Genomic DNA, 16,116 nt, shown 5'->3' with positions numbered 1-16,116 from the left:
CCAAAATTAGAGATATTGGTATGAGCCTAAACAAGACAAATATGCTTCTATTAAGTACTCATGCACACCTACATACATACAAAACACACACAAAACACACCTGCGCTGGCAAAATCCACAGTGCCATAATTTACAATGGTCAGGGTAAATGAATGAACAAAGCATGCATGGGTTAAGCACCTTGACACCATACTGCCACTGTCAGCAGATGAGGAGGACATATCCATGCTGTACATTTTACGAAGCCTAGGACGCGCACGCTCACTTGTTTTAGGAATAGGGTCTGGTCCATCTAAATCATCAAGGGTTGACTGCCTTGACAACAACAGTGTGGTTGCTTCAGTGCAGCAGCTAGCAGTGCAAACAGTTACAAAAACAGTGTTATATACCAACAGCATCCTGAAGTGGTTCAATAGTAACCATGCAGGCTAGCCATGCACTATACAGAGACACATAGACAAGGTTTTGAGTGGCGATACTGGGCTACCAGTATGCACTGGTTCTTATTCAAAAAGATGTTTTGATAATCACACAAAATCAATAGTAGTTAAATGGGCAACCATGGTGTGAAGGCATAGGGCTTTCAGCCATTTTGGCACACAGTTACAGGTTACAGCCTGCAAAAGCACATAGAGTGGCTCAGGTTGCAATCCTAAATTCATTTGCTAGGGAGTAACTCAGATGAACAACTGAGTTTGAAAAACAGATTTATACCCAGAATTTTAGGGTTCCAACCCTACCAAGCTTTGCTGGAATTTCTTGCGTCTAACTGGCTTGTGTATTATTATTTTTAAAGAAGCTCGGCTAATTATATGAAAATTGTCTGGAATAAATACATATATAATATGTATAACAGCCCAATGCAGTGCAGCATTTCTGCAAAGTAATTGTATAAATATTTTTATGCAGTTATATGCATTGTTGTATATAACTGTTAATGTAATGGTCACTTCAGGAAACCTGGAGTATATATGCATATTTATATGTTCCAGCACATATGGGGATTGTTCTTATCTTTAGCAGAGCATGCTTCTTGTCAAGATTCAACGTGTGAGATGGGAATTAGAAAAAATCAATATGCATAAGCTCAATATCAATGTTTTCAGACAATCTGATCACTAACTCAAGTGAGTACTCAAGTGTACTCGTGAGTAAACCTACTTAGGATTGCACTGTCAGACTCTCAAATGCTTCTTGGATACAATGGGTATTAGTTGTTGTAACTTTAGGAAAGGTCTCCCTTTTGTCTGACAGACTAGACAGTTTCCATTTGGTTGAAGATGGCTGTTTTGGAACTGTTTGGAACTTTTTTGTTAATATAACTAAGAGGCAAACTTCTTCCCACAAGATCTACAAGACCTGTTATTTATTAATCAATCAATCTGCTTTCAGAGAAATCCAGACTGTATAGGTTAGAACACAAATGTTTATTTTATTCATTAAACAAAATGCAAGCCTTTTTACTTTTACTTAAAAGGAAAGTTTTCTTATTTTCAAAATATGTAAACCAATGTGCAGCTTCTTACTATATGTATGATATCTGGAAAAGCCCTGGAGTGGCAGTAAACTATGTTTTACTCAGAGTAGACCCAGTGAAATTAATAAACATGACAAAGTTAGGTCCCTTAATTTCAATGGGTCTACTGTTAAAAAAATGTTGATGATGTGCAACTGTTTTTCTGCTTTCATAAATCTTTAACATAAGGAAAACGAATAGCTCAAACAGAGGTGCTGCTTATACTACCCTTGTCACATATTATCACCCATAGAAGATAGCTACTAGGTCAGACTACTTTTAGAAAAGCAGGGCTTCTTTCTCTCCTCTCTACCCACTATGCCATCTCTGTGCACCTCCAAAATCTGGCCGGACCATCTGGCACAGACTTGGGAATGGGGTGGGAGGCACAGAAGAATAGGAAATCCATTGGCCCTCCACTTGAATAATGTTGGATATCATCCTATATGCATTGATTGAATTTAAACAAAATACCTGGATTCGCTGTCACGAGAGACTGCCGATTCTAGACTTTCTGTCCTTTCAGCCTGTCCAGGTTCATAAATTTCATCCAATCCTGATTCCCTAGAAAGTTTCATTATATGGTTCTGATAATACATATGGATACTCTCTCGAGTTGGAACATTCCCCTAAAAAGGAAGGGATAGAATTTAGAAGTCTAAGTAGGGCCTGCCAATAATCTCTGAGATCTGGCGATTATCTGGTGCAAACTAGTGAGAATTGTGCAGCATATCAAAAATTGAGGAGTCTCAGAACTATACCATAGAGGTGTTTCATTCTTTCTCCCTTACCATGCTATTCATAAGGTTTCTTCCATCCTCAATTATAACAATAAGCTAAAATTAGCAGGTCTTTGTTAATATACATCATGTGTCCAAAACATTTAAAATTAAGGAAAAACCACAGTTGCTAAAATCTAAACCTGCTCCTACAAATATTTTCAAGGACTGGCTGGATGCAGCGGAATGGTGGGAGGCACCAGCTGGGGAACCCCTCATGGAACCCCCAGAGGAAGGAGGCTGAGCCAGGGGACTGGGGGTGGGATGATAATGATGATGAGTGGTCAGAGGGAGAAGAGGGAGCAGACTGGGAGGAGGAGGAGGTGTCAGTAGCTGAAGAGGCAACAGGGTTTAGGTGAGCAGGATGAGGCTGTGGCAGAGAGCAGTCCTAATTCAGAGGAGGAGAGGAGTGGGGTGGGAGACAGATGAGACAGGCTGTTGAAGAATCCAGGGAGTCTCTCCCTCCTGCTGCGACCAGCTCCCCTCCCCCCCCGTCTCCCAGAACACACAGAGAAATGAAAAGAGCAGAGGAGAGATGGGTTGTGTGCAGATGCAGTATCTGATTGCTTGGGGGGGGGGGAAACCTTGGAGAACAGAGGACTTAGGCAGCTGTGGGAAGGTGGGAACCTTCAGTCCTCACAACTGCTTCATTGGGGCAAGACCTACTTGGAAGAGTGGCTGGGATCGCTAGTCCTGTGCTGTTTTGGTTTCTTAAATAAAGAGTGAACTTCACTGACACCAGGGGTTTTTAAATTGCTGATCTACACCTGACTCCAGCTCCTGACAAGTATCTAGAACAATAGTTTTGGCCAAGGGTGGGCCCGAATTTGAAGCCTTACTAATGGCATCAACTACATAATATGAGCATGTCCTATTACCTTTTTGATTTCTCTAGTAAGCATGCACCTCTCGATTCTTAGCACAGTGGAAATATCAATGTGTTCTCTTGAAATCGAATTGAGCCAAGCTGTAAAGCTGTCTATTGTTGCCAGAAACAGAACCCAGGTAAACTTCAAAATATTATATATTCTTTTGATAATGTTATCTGGGGGCAGGAAACAAGAAAAAAAGAGAGATTTAGTACATAAGCAACCACCACAGTAACAAATTATTTTGAATGAATCAAGAAAATCTAGCCCCTTAGGAATCATTGTTACTCTCTGACTGCTACCTCTATTCAATTACCTGAAAGTAATATCCGCTGACCTTCATACAACTTTCTTTTGAGTAGACTTATAAAAGATAGCACTTTCCTGGCATTTCTAGTTTAAGGTGCCAAATTATTGGCTGATCATTTGAACCAGAATTATTCTGCTTCATTACCAGTCAGTGTAATTGTTTGCTGACCTCTGCGTCCTTCTGGCTTTAATAGTATCACTTGTGCTAGTAGAGTGGTGAATGTTGATATATAATTGTAAATAAATTATACAGAATTTGTTGGCTTGCCTTTATTTAACACACTGTTGCACCGTCTAACCAGAAAATAAAAGAATACCTTTCTTGCGTCTTTGCTTACCGGGTCCATCTGAGGACTTCTTTTTGACAGGTTCCTCTCTTTCTTCACACTCCACATCTATACCAACTGGCAAATCAATATTAAAGAAATGAGCAAAAGCTTTTCACAGATCTGAATTATTCAGCCAAAAATGATGGAAATATATAGTGAGCTGCAGCTTAGTAACCTCAAATTTTACAGTGTTCTCTAATAATTATATTCAAATTAACTGGAGATATAGCCCCTGAGTGATTATATTCTGCTTTAATTGAGACAATGATGTGGACCTTAATATTGCTTGGCCAACTAGCATTTGGGTTTATTATTTACCACCTCTCTCCTTCTCAAATTAAAAATATAGTAACCCATTTTCCTGTCACCCTCCACTGTATCTTTCCCTACAACAGTAATGTGTGTTTGAAGGGGAAAAATATTTTGTGATTTCTTTGTAACTGTCAAGGTTTGAAGCCTTGTCCTGTTACTATGTTGCAAGCCCTTTTAGCAGTAGCTGTTTGGGGACTGTGAAGGAGAGAGATTACAGTCATACCTCGGTTTAAGTACGCCTCGGTTTGAGTATTTTCAGTTTAAGTACTCCGCGGACCCTTCTAGAACGGATTAATCCACTTTCTATTACTTTCAATGGGAAAGTTCGCTTCAGGTTAAGTACGCTTCAGTTTAAGTACAGACTTCCGGAACCAATTGTGTTTGTAAACTGAGGTACCACTGTATAACTTCCAGAATTTATTAGGTGGGACCTGGATCAGGTTAATTCATTATGATTTGTGTGGGACAGCAGACTCTGCATGGAGGTTTTTGTCATTGGGGAGTTAACTGTCAGGAAGAGAGTTGAAAATGGTCGGTTGTGAAGTTGATAAGATAATGGATGAAGGAAGAATGAGGACAAGACGGGGGGGGGGGAATGAGTGGAAAGCTGAGGTCTGAATATTAATACTTTGTTATTTGTGGGATAACCAAACTCATATAACCAATATGCTTAAGATTAATTAATGCATGAAGGAGTTGATGCCATAGAGTAAGCTGCCCTGCCAGGCTTAGCTATGTCACTCCCCCTTACTTTGGAAGAAAGGTAATCTAGCCCAGTGTTTCCCAACCTTGTGCCTCCAGATGTTTTGGGACTACAACTCCCATCATCCCTAGCTAGCAAGACCAGTGGTCAGGGATGGGAATTGTAGTCCGAAAACAGCTGGAGGCACAAGGTTGGGAAACACTGATCTAGCCCATTGTTGTACCTCAGTTTACCTAAGAAGCTCAGCATGTGAAAAGGCTAAACTGGCTAAGCTAGTTGCTGCAGCTGAGCCGCATGTTTCTAGCATGCATTTCTTGTGTTCCTATATCAATAATTTAGGAACTTTCACCACTGTAACTAAGTCAAGTTTCACTGCCTGTGTTTTCTAATTGTTGTATGGAAAAGCATATGAATCTGACCTTTGGAGAGTTTGTAAGTAAACAATTTCTTGCTTACCAAATGTGTGGTCTTTTTCTATGCTAAGGGAAGATGGGAAGTTTGGAAGGCACCTAGAAGGGCAAATTTTAAAGGTCTAACAGCCTATATTTCCATGCTTTACCTTGCTGAATATTTTGTGATTTTAAATTTCTGCTGGGGCTCTCTCACAAATGAGTACTTGCCCCAAATCTGGATATTGACATCCAGGGAATTCTCATTTTATAGCCTTTATATGTCTGTGCCAACCAGCCTTACTCATACTTGCCTGGTGAAGAGCAGAGAAAGTGAGATGGTGATTGAGTTAGTAGGAGAGGCTGCCCTGTGTAAAGGTCTTACCAGAAGAAAGTGACACAAGCAAGTTTTTAAAGTTGACTAAACTGTCCAAGCAGCCATAAGTGCAACCAGAGCAGCTTCGGAGTTCAGAGGGCAGATTGCCCATAGTAGCTGTTGTGGGAGTATTTGACTGGGGCCACTTATGAGGCTGGCATTAGCAACAGTCTCTGTGGTCTTTAGAAATGGTCATCAAGCACCTTTAAGACCCCATGAGTGCAGGGGGAGAAGCCCTTTGTGGAAATGGAAACCCTCATGCATGGCTCACACTGAAGGGTCATGTGAGGTGCACCTCATCCCTAATATCTCCAGTTTGATGTCCTGGTTTTTAGCAGTAACTCGAATAACAGATTTTTCGTTTGGACTTCAGCTGAAACTATGGTTCAACAAATTAGGAGGTACTGAGTTAAGGGAGGAGAGAGTATGCAAGCAAACACCTTGTTCCTGGTCCAAGAAAACATGGTTTGATGAACTGAAATGGTTGCGTCTGAACTGGACCAATGTTTTGTCTATTATATCTGCCTATAGTAGTAAGCCAGCAAGGAGGAACTAGGTAAAAATAAATCACTGTTTCCTTTCTCCTGCCACACATGAAAGGGTAATTGTTGTGTTAATATGGCTACTCAGGTAGAGGTCTTTTTCATTACCCACTATCTGGTTCTTTTGTGACTGCAGATGTTATGGAATTTACCTGGGACCTTCCACATGCAAGGCATGTAGCTGAATCACTGAGCTGTGGTGTCTTCACCCAATAAACAGAGGAAAGATTTGTGTTTACAAGAAATAAGTATGTCCTGGCATACAAGACGACTGGGCGTATAAGACAACCCCCAACTTTTCCATTTAAAATATAGTTTGGGATATACTCGTCATATAAGACTACCCCTCTTCCTACCCCGGGCATCCCAGATGCCTGCAGCTTGCTCTTCACCAGCTTGCCCTTCCCCAAAATGTCCGCAGCACCAGAAATCGCTTCTGCACATGTCTGGAAGCCAAAAATCGCGTCTGGACATGCACAGAAGTGATTTCCGGCGCCGTGCTGCCTATATCCCAAATGTCTGCAGTGCCAGAAATCGCTTCTGCACATGTCCGGAAGCTGAAAATCGCGTCTGGACATGCGCAGAAGCGATTTCCGGCACCGTGCTGCCCATTTCCAAAATGTCTGCAGCGCCAGAAATCGCTTCTGTGGCTGCGCAGACGCGATTTCTGGCGCCACTCGGCAAGTCCTGGAGTATAAGAAGACACCCGGCGTATAAGACGACCCTTGACTTTTGAGAAGTTTCCTGGGTTAAAAAGTCGTCTTATACGCCAGAAAATACGGTAACTGACAAAATTACAGAAGCATACGTACCTTCCCCAGATCCTTTCCGCCTTTGTCTCCTTTCTTTCCCAAACTTTTTTTTCTCTTTGCGCCTCTGTCGGAGGGCAGTTTTAGGATCAGTAATCCAGGCCTGATAAACGAACTGGAGGGAAAAACCAATTTATTCCAAGCTCCTCAGTAAGTAAATAGGAATGCAATATATATTTGATGAAAAAAATGTAGGTTTGTGAGTTTAAGCAAACATTCTTAATTGCTATCCAAACATTTCAATGGAAGTTTGAGATTTTTTGTGCTATTTTTGTTTGCTAAACAAACTAAAACATTTGAACAGAACGATGGATTCATGCGAGTTTCATAGGAATACACAAAAGCTATGTTCTGAACTCTGGTAATGCAAATATAATTTACATATGAACCATTTCCTGCAACTAGCCTAATATAATTATCAGTATTCCAATACAATAAGAACATTAGACTTTATCCATTGTTAAACATTGTAAAATGTTTCACTCTCTCTTAGCAAATTGGTTGATGGCATCTTTTAAAGTAGGAACACAATGAGAATTCATAATGCTATACCATCACATATTATGCATTTCCCCCCAACACCCAAAGATATGGCTGAAAAGAACAAAAATTTTTACTGTATGATAGCAGTTTGAGACAAAAGATGTTGTGATTTTGTCTGTATGATTTTCATCACAAAATGAAAACCATGTTTTGCTGGCACTGCATCATTGAAGCATTTCATTCATTAAAGAATAGCTACAGCCAAGGAACAAGCAAACATACACATGCAAAGGGTAGGGGAGAGAGAAACAGATAGATTCAAAGAGATACTACTACCAACACAAGCATGCACAAACTGTCTCAGGGAAGCTGGAATGGGCCATTATTGGAAAAGCTTTTATTTCATCTGTTTCTCACAGTTCTGAAGTACAGAAATCACCTTGGTACTTTATTAAGATATTTGTCTGTAAAACATTAAGCCTCCTGCTTTTTATCAGTGAATATGGAAGGTTACTAACAGATGGTAGAGAGAGTGCCTGTCTCCTATCTGTTTGAGGCACTAACTTGGTTTATGGTAATTAGTAATGCGTAATACAGCTGTTATTGCTGTACTAAAATATATTAATTCCTAAATCCATAGATGTCTTTTGCAATCAGGAAAACCTGCTCATGTAAGTCAGATTCATGATGCCAGACGATTTCTTGCCCTATCTGCAACCTTTGTGGTATCACCCACACCATTCCTGTGGGTTCCCTGATCTTCATAATTGACTTTTGGGGACTGCTAGGGGCTGTACTGAGGCAGATCAGGCAGGAAAACACCATTCCATGAACAGATCAGAATGGGCTGTTTTGCTGCTCATGATTCTTTGGATCCAAACCAATAGCTAAAGTTTGAGATTCACTGAGTTCCTGTGAGAGCAGGAAAAAAGCCGATAATAAATAAAATTCATAAATTTTGCCAAACATTGCTCTAGTGAAAACAAATATGGAGAAATATAATTTTGAATATCAATATTCATTGCATCTGGTGCAGTTCAACAGCTGTTATATAGTCAGCAGTTGCTACAGAAATTCCAAGCATTTGTTCAATTGATTCTGAGATTTTGTTACTGTAGATAGTTTTAAGGAAGACTAGTTGCAACTAGTAATGAAAATGTTGAAAAAAATGCTACTTTTATCTGTCAACAGTTAAATTTAAACATTAAGGTACATTAACTTCTTCCTGATCTGTATTTCAGCACTAAAGTCTACAAGCAAGCTCATTGGATTTGAACTGTTATAGTTAATCCAAAATGTTTTTAGTGCTTCTTGCACATAAGTGACATACTGTATACATTATGCATAGCATCACAAATACTACTAAAGGAAGTCCCAAGACAGGCTAATGGATTACTGATACCAGAATGATGATGCACATGGACAGGAAGTGTGAAGGGTAAGCATCCTTAGCTGCAATATTTTAAGGTTTTGCCAGCTTTCTGAGAAAGATTACCATGCCACAGGAAATCCTGCTCTCTCTCTCTCTCTCTCTCTCTCTCTCTCTCTCTCTCTCTCTCTCTCTTTTACAATTCAGCAATTTAAACAGGGTCAGCATTTGACCCACTACCTATAAATGCATGCAACCCATGGAATCCTCTCAACACAGCTTAGGCAGAAATGCCAAGATTATGCCAAGATGTGTCTGCATTTTCTCTCTGGGATCACCGTTAAAATGAATTATATTTCCTTGTATGATTTAGTTTTTTTTAATCTTACACATACCAAATCCTTGACTCTCATTAAGTCCTCACAAAGTTCCTATTAAGAGTGAAAATGCAGAAAAGGGATACCCTATGCCAGAATAGTATGGGATGAGATCACATTCTACATTGTATGGAACATCAAATACCTTTGCAGCTCTGATTAAATACTGAAGAATAGTTTTGGGCAGTTTAATAATAGACTTTGGCAAGGCTAAAATGGCAGAAGCAAATTTCGCAATAGCTCTCTATAAAGAAGGACAAAGCAAGACAAATTAGTGAAAACATAACTGTTATTGTTGTAAGAAATATATTGCATGACACTATTAGAAACATTAATTTACCATGGGCTCATAAATGTGAACTGTTAATAATCAACTTAATAGTGGACTAGTGATAACATAATAGTATAATGGTTATTAACTACACATGTAAACATACTAATTAGTAATATTTATTAGAAGAACACATGCTAAGTGAAAGTTAATTTTTAGTACATGACAGACAGTAGTAATTACAGATTCCCATCCCTACCCCTATTACTGTTCTTATGAACAAATAATACTTATGCCACCAAAAACATTTTTATAATAGTTTTGCTGCTTGGATTTTCAATTGATGTCTTTTACCAGAAATGTATATGCTACAAAACACTGATGCAAGGACTAAAATTGACGACCCCTGAACAGAAGACACCAGGGAAGATCAACATAAACAGAAAATATTGACACAATTTTTTAGATTCCAAATACAGAACTTATTTGCAACACATAAACAACCAAATTGACATCTATGGTAGAACAAAAAAATACATTGACCCTGTTCACAAATGACACTGAGCCAAACTAGGTTTCAGTGCAAACCTCTCTGTCTTTTTAGTTTGGTGTAGCATGACAGCTAGGTTAAAAGTTTTTTGGTGCTACAAGCATGGTGAAGGAGATACAATCCTGATGACACAGTAAGTCAAACATTTCTGTGCCGAGCTGAAAGGACTGGGGAAGAGGAAAGTGGGTGCAAGCTCCTCTCTGGGAGCCAGCATGTTCACATACGCCTGGTAAGCTACAGTTTGGTTTCCCATGACATATAGACCAGCCACTATCTAGTCTCTGAAGTTCATGTGGAAACCTATTTTTGCATCTAGATCTCGTGAATATAAACAAATGAATATGATTCAACATAACACTTTGGTAAAACCTGTACTTTCTATATATGACAGCATTGCACGGGAGCTACTTGAGGTGGTGTGCTTTTGAAAAGAATGTTTCTGCTCATTTATGCACAAGCCTCGTAAAGAATGAAGTTGCAATCTTGGATTGCGACACCATGCATGTAAATACCACATTGTATGGCAGAGGGATTTAGACAGCTCAATATACTATGTGAGTCTAGATGAAAAATCTGATATAGCTCATGGCTATTATTATTGACAGATAGTTGCATCGTTGTGAAAGAACTTAATAATTGTGACATTGTTTTTCTATATGTACATGTTTGTAGCAGCACTCCGAAAAAAGGAAACCCACAAGAATATAACATTAAATCAGATTCACTTCTATTGCCTTAATCCAGAGGAACTAAAGGAAGACCAAGATGCTTCACTCTGAATCAGGATATGCATGCATGAATCAAGTTGCCGGATGCTGGTGCAGCTAAATACTTACCTTTCACTACCTATGATAATAAATTTCTTTTGATTACCTCATGACCCCCCCCCTTTGACTATTACACTGAATAAAAAACTACTTGTTGGGACAACACCATATATAAAACACAGTTTTTATTACAATAAACAGATTGTTGATTTACAAAACAGAAAAGCTTCTAAGCAATATCAAGCAATGCCAGTGGAAAGATGTTTTATTCACTTGTCTCCAATGCAACATCAGAAAAATAGAGTTCAGGATATGAAACTTTATTTTTTTAAAAAACATGCTACAGGTGCAAGTGAATGAAAATCCATCTCCAGTATCACTCTTGCATTGCATAAATGTGACAACAGTATAAGCAAGCAACAAAATTAGCTTGTTATCATACTTTTGTAGGAGGCACAGCATATGCAAAAACACAGTACCTGGAATGCAGATCTTTTTGGAGCTGCTTCCTCTTCTTCTTTTTCTTCATCTTCCTCTTCTTCACTGTCCGTCTCAAACAAATAATAATCTCCACTTCTGACCACTAAGCAAAATAAAATATTTGTTTTTTTATTTCTTGCAGGAGGCCGGGAGATCCCTCATTAGCTCTATCCTGAGCCACCACAAAAATACAGAGATGCATTCTGTGATTGTGGGACTCAATGAAGGACAGGTAGAAGTGGAGAGAAAGCAAGAGATAAAGAGAATTTGTGGCAGGAAAATCATTTGGTGTTTGGAGGCACGAAAAAGTGTACATTTTTCGCAGGGAAAATATAAAAAAAATACTGTAAGAAGAAACTGGACAGATAGAATGCAAAAAGAGTTGGCAAGGTATTACTAAAAATGTGCAGTATTATTCTTTCTTTATTTTTTTTATAAAAAAGTTTCCATTTTGCCAGTTTGAGAAATTCTAATTCTATTGGGTATCCAGGGAGTAAGCTAAATTTAAAATTGTATCAGTGAAGGAAAATCAAAATCAAAATATAATGCTGTTAGAAGTGTTGAGGCATCTCATCACATTAGCTTTTCTTTTACCATATTCTTCAAGTTTAAACAGAGAAAATAGAAACAGTGTGTATGAATGATCATAACTACACATTGATTTTCCCCTGTAGATTTAAAACAGTTCCGAGGCCTCCATATGTTCAAGATGTGCTGTGAATGAACTGGGCCTTATATCCTTGAACAGAAGCACAGTTTTTAAAAACTTCAAATAAGCTAACAGGCCTAACTTGATCAAACAAGGGAAACAAAGGACATGAAAAGAAAAATAATAAGCAAGATAAAATAAAAGCCAGCATTACATTTGCCAGAGGAGGCTATTAACATAATATCTGTAAGTAAATTAAAAGCCCTTAGTATAGTTATAATAATACACTTACCTAGCAATAGATAGAATTACATTCAGCAATACATTTTACCCTCATTATATAACATTCTTGTTCAATCATACCTGACCCTCTGTTTTATCTCAAATATATACTGAAGCCATTTTCATATTAGCACTTTATCTTAAGGCAGGAGTAAAGTGAGAGTTATGAATTCTCCCCTATCTTACCTACACTGGAGAAAAGTTACAGTGTGGAAGGTCATGTTACTTGCCACTATTTGAGATGATGACTTGCCCTAGTTCTGAGCCACAGGCACCAACTTTCCCGTTAGAGGAAAAGGCGGAGTATAAATAATGATGATAAAAATAAGTTTTAAAGCTAATAGTGACACTCTCCACTTGCTCTGGTATAAGCACTAACAGCAAAAAATAAAATAGAATACTTTATTATTATTATTATTATTATTATTATTAGTAGTAGTAGTAGTAGTAGTAGTAAACTGCCCTTCATCCGTAGATCTCAGGACAATTCACAACATAAAAATTTTATTATTTAATATAATCTGCCACAGAATAGTGTCTCCCAGGACAGTTACTTTATACTAGGGGAAAGCAATGCAGATCAATGCTTTTTCTTGGGTGTTTGTTTTCAAAACAGCAGGCCCTGGCATTACCACTAGTGAACCCTATATTAACATTTAATTGCTGAGATATGAAGGCATGTGGCATGATTAAACTGCAATAATGCACCCTTGCAGGTATGAATTAGGATGGGGGTGAAGTAATGAACCAATTGAAAACAGTAGCCCTTTTTTCAAGAGGATCAGACCTCTCCACCCACAGCCCACACTTCCTCCAGAAGAAAGTTAACAGTTCTTCACATCAGTTTAACAGATTAATCAGAATGGTGGAAGCACAATGAGGAGGAAAGCACAATATTATTTTCTTCTCACCACACTGATTTTTGATGTTATTTTATAAACTATCAGGTAGAGACAACTGTGTGAGAAAGCATGTTTCTAGCCCCATGCCTTCCTTGGAAGAAGTGAAGCCCTGAGAATTCCATGGAGGCACAGAAGTAAAAGATAGCGATGTAGATAAAATACATTTTAGATGTCAATGTGACAGTACAGGAAACTTTGGATAGTATATTACAACATTGAGCTATAAAAAAATACATGACTCATTCAACTACACAAGCTACTGTCCTGAAACGGAACAATTATTTTAGAAGGATAGAGCTAGCGGGTAGCAATCATTTTCAGGGCTTGGCTGTATGGTGCTGTTCACAACAAGTGTGTGCATTATTGCAATAATAGGTACTGTGCATTTATTTCCTAAAACATATAATGAGAGTAAAATGTGTAGGAAATACTGAATTAGAATTGGAATAATTTAACAAAAGTTGCATGGATATAGGTCTGTCTCACACAGTGGATTATAGCAGAAAACAGTGGAATTGTGCTATTCTCTATTTTCTGCCTCAACTGATCCACTGCAGAAGATAACCTGGGAGCCTGCTAGTCTCCGAGTCATTCTCATCACGTTAATTTCAACAATTATTCTGTAGCATCAAAACTAATTAGAATTAACAGACCATATCCATTCTGAAAAGCTATACCCTTAAAACACATTATTTGCAATGATTTCCTCTGAAGACAAAAGTAATTTGTCTTCAGTAATAATTAATTTCTCTTCAGAAACTTTTGAAAAAAGCATAGGTCTCTACATTTTCATCCTGCCCTTTGTAAAAAGAAATATTTAACTGTATATCTATAGGCACAGTTTACTTGTGACTTGACAGAAATCAATATTCAAAATGCTGGATAGTTGGATAGATAGATACACATAAGCATAGATACACAAACAGATTCTACAGATACACAGATGCATAGATATGCATGCATAGAAACTACCAGTACATATACGGCTGGAAGGGCAAAATGTATTTTAAAGCTGGGTTGAAAGACAGAAAACCATATATATGTTTTGGACATTTTAACTTTGCACTTCAACCAATTCCATTAAAACATATAGCATTTAGCAACACTCAAAACTACTTATCTTGTGTGCCATAGCATTCATATAACTATCAAGTCACAATTATAAAACCATGCATAAAACAAACAGGTCTTGGGAATGCCTTCATTCTGGTCAAGGATATAAGGGTTAAATTCGTGTATTTTAAAAATTATTGAAAAACCTACTAGAAGCATGATCAACCCAAGGCCGCCACCACTGCTTTTTTTTGCCCTTGGCTTTCTCTTTGTCTGCTTCTCCTAAAATGAAATATGTCCAAAAATTAATTTTAGAAAGTGAGAAACACATTACTACTTATATTTTCTCTTTCTAGTAGCTGCACACTTTGTAAGAATTGATCCAATTCTAATAAACTCAAGAAAAACACCACCACAAATCAGGCATTTATTTATTGTTGTTAATTAGCTGATCAATACCACATGGTCAACGTGGATTCAAACTACAAGAAAAAAGATTCCACCTAAACATTAGGAAGAACTTCCTGACAGTAAGAGCTGTTCGACAGTGGAATTTGCTTACAAGGAGTGTGGTGGAGTCTCCTTCTTTGGAGGTCTTTAAGCAGAGGCTTGACAGGCATATGTCAAGAATGCTTTGATGGTGTTTCCTGCTCTGCAGGGGGTTGGACTGGATGGCCCTTGTGGTCTCTTCCAACTCTATGATTCTATGGTCATTTTTATATGCTGTTAAACTAGAATTTTACTTCAAGAAATTCGTGGAAATTAGAAGAAATTCCGGGAATACTAACTTTTTTCCTCCCTACAGAGGCTTTTCACATGCCACATTCAGAAACATGGCTGCCTTTTTTGTTTTTTAAAATAAGAGACACAGTACTTTGTTGTGCAGTGAACCCCCCGCTAAAAATATATATACTGATATAAGATACTTGAATAGATTCCACAGATTTAAGACTTTCTGCAGGGTGTGTGTGTGTGTGTGTGTGTGTGTGTGTGTGTGTGGATCCCGTAAAGGCTTTGAGGAGACACTGTGCAGTATCACTGTGTGAACTCTGGGCAAAGAGAAAAACACACACACTGACAATGGGTTGTATCTAAGTAAGTTCTATTCAGAGTAGAGCCGTTTATAAATTAATGGACCTAAATTAGTCAGGCGCATTGATGTCATTGGTTGGACAATGAGTACAACTAAATTGGATGTAACCCAATTTATTGGAGAGAAATTGTGTCATCTGTGGTTGTGGGGAGTAAATTTAGGGTGTTTTTTTTAAAAAAAACAATCACTATTTGATAGTTACTTAATAGCAAATATGAATTCAAATATAAACCTGCAATGAATTAAATTTTATTGCATATAAACTGAAATATAAGGGTGATTGAAAACAGTAGCAACCATTTTTTTCTGAATTCCAAAAATATAATTCATTCATTTTGAATTTGTTTCTATACTGTACTTTAGTACAGTGGTACCTCTGGTTAAGAACTTAATTTGTTCCAGATGATGGAATTTATGGAACTGGCTGAGATGACCGGACGAATCCGCAACCAGGGAGAAGAAGCGATGGAAGAAGAATGGAAAGATTTTAAATTCTATTTTAAAAAGTATGCTAAAGTAATATTCTAGATTAGAAATTAAGTTGTAAATAAAACTGTGGAATATGTGAAGATGTTATTTAGAGGGGGGGAAAAGAGGTTTTTAAAACGTGATCACTTTGATATAGAATTTGCTATTTGGAAATGTATATAAGAACCACAGGGACGGGAACCCGAGGAGGTCCCAATTTACATTGTGAGGGAGATAAGACATAATGCTTTATATGTTTTTGTTTCTTGTTTTCTTTTTGTATTTGTATTTCTTTTGCTATTTTGCTTTTTTCTTATTGTTTTAAATGTTTTGTCAATCTTTTTTGGAAAACCAATAAAAATATTATATAAAAAAAGAACTTAATTCGTTCTGGAGGTCTGTTCTTAAACTGAAACTGTGCTTAACCTGAAGCACCACT

General features: G+C 37.9%; 1 protein-coding gene and 1 long non-coding RNA gene across 11 annotated transcripts in view; one reads left to right on the top strand and one right to left on the bottom strand.

The window, feature by feature from the left end:
- PIEZO2 (piezo type mechanosensitive ion channel component 2) overlaps positions 1–16,116 on the bottom strand; it is a 221,849-nt gene that overhangs the window by 25,357 nt on the left and 180,376 nt on the right. For 2 of the 10 annotated variants that reach the window (XM_088675321.1, XM_088675322.1), the window contains 8 exons: positions 14,327–14,398; positions 11,230–11,333; positions 9,308–9,406; positions 6,937–7,048; positions 3,791–3,877; positions 3,174–3,340; positions 1,991–2,145; positions 181–351 (listed from right to left, as the gene is read on the bottom strand). In XM_088675321.1, the coding sequence (XP_088531447.1) occupies positions 181–351; positions 1,991–2,145; positions 3,174–3,340; positions 3,791–3,877; positions 6,937–7,048; positions 9,308–9,406; positions 11,230–11,333; positions 14,327–14,398 (967 nt within the window). The remainder of the gene's footprint in view (positions 1–180; positions 352–1,990; positions 2,146–3,173; positions 3,341–3,790; positions 3,878–6,936; positions 7,049–9,307; positions 9,407–11,229; positions 11,334–14,326; positions 14,399–16,116) is intronic. The other 8 variants (XM_035124928.3, XM_035124931.3, XM_035124937.3 and 5 more) reach the window with 6 other exon arrangements.
- On the top strand, positions 6,955–16,046 carry LOC148684816 (uncharacterized). The gene is made up of 4 exons (XR_015951440.1): positions 6,955–7,083; positions 8,658–8,854; positions 11,373–11,620; positions 15,612–16,046. It is a non-coding gene; the product is annotated as an uncharacterized LOC148684816 (long non-coding RNA).

The sequence above is a fragment of the Zootoca vivipara genome, chromosome 8 (assembly GCF_965207765.1).
Source record: "Zootoca vivipara chromosome 8, rZooViv2.hap1.1, whole genome shotgun sequence".
Lineage (NCBI taxonomy): Eukaryota > Metazoa > Chordata > Lepidosauria > Squamata > Lacertidae > Zootoca > Zootoca vivipara.
This window is presented reverse-complemented; position numbering and strand designations above follow the sequence as displayed.